We start from the raw sequence: 5,440 nt of genomic DNA, 5'->3' as shown, positions 1-5,440 counted from the left end.
TCAGAGAACAAAACTGAAAGACCTATGTAGCAGTACTCGTGGCGACATCAGGTTGAAAATGAGAAACTTAGAAGAGAAAAACACGAATGTACAAAATCTCAGTCATATTTTGAAAGAAAAGTATGATGAACTTTATAGACACAAAGAGAAGTTCGAGGCTTATTCTAAATGGATACAGAGAGAAAGGGAGAATCTGATCAGAACAAGGTCAGAACTGATTCATGAAAGAGAAGAAATACAAAATGAATGGAAACAAAAGCTTGCTGTGGAAAAACAAAATCTCAAGGAAGAAATTCAGAGAGAGATGGAAGAGCATAACAAAGTAAAGGAGATGATGACCAAAGAAATTGACACATTGGAAATAGAAAAACATGATGTGACGGAGGAACAAGCAAGGTTTGAAAAGGCAAACATTAAAACAAACCACGAGCAAGAGAACGTTGACACCATCCTGGAAGAGATAGATGAAGAGAAGAAGAATATGGCTGAAATGGCCATTCAGGTTGATATAGAAAGAAAAGAACTAGAGAATGCAAGGACCATCATTACCTTGAAACAGAAAGAACAAGAATTCAAAGACAATGACATCATAAAACAAACACAAGAGTTGGATGCCAGTCATCGTATCTTACAAGAAGAAAGAGAAGTATTGGAAATTATGAAGAAAGATCTAAATGTGCAGCAAGAAGAAATTCAATCCACAGTTAAGACTATCGAAGAAGAAAAAGATGAACTACAAGTATTAAAGGCTGACATAGACACAGAAAGAGGTATTTTGTTAGCACAGAGAGAGAAGATGGAAACAAAAGTATCTGAGGTCACCATCAGAGAGGAGGTGCTCATGAAAACAATGAAAACCATTGAACATCAGAGAACCAAACTCAGAGAGCTAGATGACAGGAGTCGTGCAGACATCGGGAGTAAAATGAAAAGCTTAGAAGAGAAAAATATGAATGTACAAAAACTCAGCAAGATTTTTAGAGAAAAGTATGATAAACTTGATAAACAAAAAGAAAGGATGGACGTTTATTCTGAACTGATACAGAAAGAAAGGGAGAACTTTTGTAGAACAAGGTCAGACGTGATTAATCAAAGAGAGGAAATACAAAATGAATGGAAAGAAATGCTTTCTGCCGAAAATCAAAATCTCAAGGAAGAAATACAGAGAAAGAGGGACGAGCTCAACAAATTAAAGGAGATGATAACCAAAGACAAAGTCGACCTGGTGATCCTAAGAGGCGAAACACAGAAACAAACTGACATATTGGAAAGACAAAAACATGATTTGATTGAGGAACGAGTAAGACTTGATAAGGCAAAGATTGAAATAAAACACAAGCAAGAGAACATTGATACTGTCTGGGAAGAAATAGATGGAGAGAAGAAGAAAATTGATGAAATGGCCATTCACCTTGAAAAGGAAAGGAAAGAACTTGACAATGCAAGGACCATCGTTACCTTAAAATGGAAAGAACAAGAACTCAAAGAAAATGACATCATAAAACAAACACAAGAGTTGACCATCAGTCTGCGTATCTTACAAGAAGAAAGAGAAGTATTGGAAATTATGAAGAAAGAATTAAACCTGCAGCAAGAAGAAATTCAATCTACGGTTAATACTATCGAAGAAGAAAAAGATGAACTAAGCGTACTAAAGTCCGACATAGACATGGATATAAGTATTTTAGTACAGAGAGAGAAGATAAAAACAGATGTATCTGAGATTAGAATAAGAGATGAGGAGCTCATCAGAACAATGGAAACTGTGGAACATCAGATAACCACACTCAAAGATCTACATGGCAGGACTCGTGCAGACATCAGGAGGAAAATCAAAAACTTAGAAGAGAAAAATATGAATATACAAAAACTCAGCCAGATTTTGAAAGAAAAATATGATGACGTTGATGAACAGAAAGAAAAGATGGAAGCTTATTCTGCACTGATACAGAAAGAAAGGGAGAATCTGATTAGAACAAGGTCAGAACTGATTCATCAAAGAGAAGAAACACAAAATGAATGGAAACAAAAACTTGCTGTGGAAAAACAAAATCACAAGGAAGAAATTCAGAGAGAGAGGGAAGAGATTAACAAAGTAATGGAGATCATAACCAAAGACAAACTGGACCTGGAGGTCCTAAGGGCCGACACACAGACACAAATTGACACATTGGAAAGAGAAAAACATAATGTGATGGAGGAACAAACAAGGCTTGAAAAGTCAAAGATCAAAACAAAACATGAGCAAGAGAACATTGACGCTGTCCTAGAAGAGATAGATGGAGAGAAGAATATGGCAGAAATGGCCGTTCAGGTTGATATGGAAAGGAAGGACCTTGAGAATGCAAGCACCATCATTACCTTGAAACAGAAAGAACAAGAACTCAAAGATAATGACATTATAAAACAAACACAAGAGTTAGATGCCAGTCGATGTATCTTACAAGAAGAAAGAGAAGTATTTGAAATCATGAAGAAAGCTCAGAATGAAAATGACATCATAAAACGAACACAAGAATTGGAATTGGAGAGTGAAAGGTTCAGGTCACTTTTTGAACAAGCTATGAAAATAACAGATCGATTAAAAGATCAGATCAAGGTGGAGAAACAAGAAAAAGTCCAACTTATAGGCACTATGCTAAAAATTCAATACACCTTAGAGCAAATGAAGCTTGAGAATGAAAGACAGATTCAAGAAATTTACAAAATCAAGAGGAAGACTGTCTTAGATCTGAGGGGAAAATATGAAATGGAAAAAATTAAATTTGAAGCAAAGAAAAAAGTCACAGTTTCAGAACATTTAGATATGGATGTAGAAGAGAACATTGACAAGATCAAACACAAACTTAAACAGATGTGTGTGGAAATGCAAGAGCAGAAGCAGGACATTGAAGGAAAACTGTATGAGCTTAGTGTGAAAAAGAAAGAGACAGAAATCACTTTGACCACAATTAAAAGGCAATGGGAGGAACTGCAACACCAAAATACAGAAGATGGACAAGACAAACAAAAGATACAGAGGCTACTTAACAATATCAGCAGCCAAATAAAAGAAATCCAAAAAGAGAGGGAGGAAATCCAAAGCAAAATCATTAATATGAATACCGAGAGGGCTTCTATAGAACAGATTGAAACTGATTTACAACGACAATCTGAGACCCTGTATCATCTTGTGGCGGTGACAAAATTGGAAAAGCAAAAGATTGAAAAACTGGCAATCCAAAACATGAGGAAGAAGGTGGAAACAGAACGTTTTAGAGAATATATCAAGAAAAAGACCGACGATTTAGAACTTGTTAAAACTGATATTGATACCAAGATAAATAAACTTGAAAAAATACAGATGGCTTTACGAACACATTGTGAAAATATAACTCATCTCATGCTGGATGTAAAGAAAGAGACGGAAAATACTAAACAGAAGATTTTTCAAATCCAAGCTCATTTGACCAAAGAAAAGATCAGGCACCAAGGCCAAAAACCACACTTTGTCAAGTGGAGACAGACTGAGCTGGAGACAGTAGCACAGAGACAAGATGAAGACTCCTCAAAATACACTGACACTGTTAATGTTGAACATATGGAAACCGCTGAGAAGACTGATTTCACAGAGGAGATGCTGAAGAAGGAACAGCTCCGAAAAATCTGGAAAAAGACTAGAGTGCAAAGAGTGGAGATCGATCAAATGAAGCGCAGAGGTTATGATATGAGAAAGAACCTGGAGAAAAGACTAACTGTGATTCGTGAGGTAGTTAAGAAAACTTTGTTGCAGAGAGAAAGAGAACCAAGTGAGAAGATGACTGCAGAGCTAGAACAAGAAAGCCAAATCTCCCAAAGAGAAGAGGAAAGAAACCGGAAGATGCTGCATGACAAGTACAAAGATCTTGAATTACTTAAAATGCAGTTCCTCACAGAGATTAAAAAAATCTGTTTCATGGAAAAAGAGCCAAAGACTGTGAAAACCAGTGATAAAGCCATGCAAACAACCCCATTAGATGAAACCACAACAGGTTTGATGTCACAGGAGTGGAAAGGCACAGCACTTCAAATAACATCTGAAGAGACAACAAGTTGGATGCTGTCAGAATCATTTGGCAGCTCAACACAGGAGCTCCTAGAACCAGGTGAAGGACAGACTGCCCAGGGGGTCCAAGTAGCCGGTGAAGCTCCAGAAAGCTCCAGCGGAGTGCTGTCTCAACTTTGGCACTACTGTTACCGTTGCTGCTGCTGCTGCTACTGCGACTGCTGTAGAGAGGTGTGCCAAGAAGAGACAGAGACTGTTTAACTGAGCAATATCCAACTTGCATGTTGAAGCACATGCTCAGAGGACATTGGTTTTGCTTTGTTATATATGTATTTTAGTCATGCTTTAACTTATAACTGCAAAATACACACACAAAATACACAGAAATTTTATCTTTTACTTTAACAAATAAGTAATACATTTCCTGGGATTTCTTTTCTTTTTTTTTTTGCTTTAGCAGTCCAGTTAGAAATACTATTATTGAGAGTGTTCCTGTTTTTTGTCCTTTGATAGTCTTTTATAGTCTTCTCAGTTTTTTCTTCCATTCATTCATAGGAATGTTACACTATGATGAAAATATTATTACATGAATTCATTGTAACATATTACAACATATTAATGATGAGATAGCTTTTGTCTAATTGGATTAGAGTCACATTTATTGTCACGGCATAGAGCACAGGTACTGAGACAATGAAATGCAGTTTGGCAACTAACCAGAATGTGCAAAATAGTAAAGTGCAAGGTATAATACATATGAATGTACAGAGGTAATATGGAATGTCAATAAATATGAATATACAGTATGTATACAGTATTTAAATCTATACAGTGGTGCAGTTGTGTACACAAATAAGGTAATACTATAGGAGTGAGAGTAATCAATCAATTATTGCAAAGGGCTGTCTTTTACATGTACCTGTACTCTTTTGAACCCGCTGGAAATGATACTCAAAAGCATACACTGCATTAAAAAAAATGCATTTAAAGTCAGTGGTATATAAGAGGCTGAAACTGCTTCAGAAAAAAAGCAAGTAGTCATATAGTAAGTAGCAAGTAAATTGAGTTTTGCTGTTGAAATTTACCCTTTTGTTTGTTTTTGCTGAGAAAATAAATATATATTCATTCAAACATATGTGGTGACAGCGTTTTTTTTTCTTTCTTTCAAATGAAAAGTATTTTTCGGGTGATAAAAGTGAACCCTGTTTTGTAGTGGGGAATAAATGTACCTGTTTTGTTGGCTTCCTTGCAACAGTTAACCTGAGAACATCAATATTGGGAAGAATTACATTTTACTCACACCAGCAGTATCACAAATAATTAGAGGATAATGGGCAAAATTATAGTTATATGAGTGTTTGGTGCTGCTGCTATTTATGCTATATTTAGTGAACATTTTATTCGATAAACAATATC

At 35.9% G+C, this 5,440-nt stretch overlaps 1 protein-coding gene across 1 annotated transcript; it reads left to right on the top strand.

Annotated features, from left to right (window-relative positions):
* The first annotated feature begins 414 nt into the window (after window positions 1–414).
* On the top strand, window positions 415–5,159 carry LOC130116663 (trichohyalin-like). Its single transcript, XM_056284647.1, has one exon. The coding sequence runs from the start codon at window positions 482–484 to the stop codon at window positions 4,283–4,285; it is 3,804 nt and encodes a 1,267-aa protein (XP_056140622.1). The 5' UTR covers window positions 415–481; the 3' UTR covers window positions 4,286–5,159.
* Window positions 5,160–5,440: the final 281 nt, after the last annotated feature.

This window comes from Lampris incognitus, chromosome 8 (genome assembly GCF_029633865.1).
Source record: "Lampris incognitus isolate fLamInc1 chromosome 8, fLamInc1.hap2, whole genome shotgun sequence".
Classification (NCBI taxonomy): Eukaryota; Metazoa; Chordata; class Actinopteri; order Lampriformes; family Lampridae; genus Lampris; species Lampris incognitus.
This window is presented reverse-complemented; position numbering and strand designations above follow the sequence as displayed.

Excerpts from the sequence above, each read along its gene's own strand:
- LOC130116663 (XM_056284647.1), top strand. The coding sequence starts at position 482 with ATGGCTGAAATGGCCATTCAGGTTGATATAGAAAGAAAAGAACTAGAG.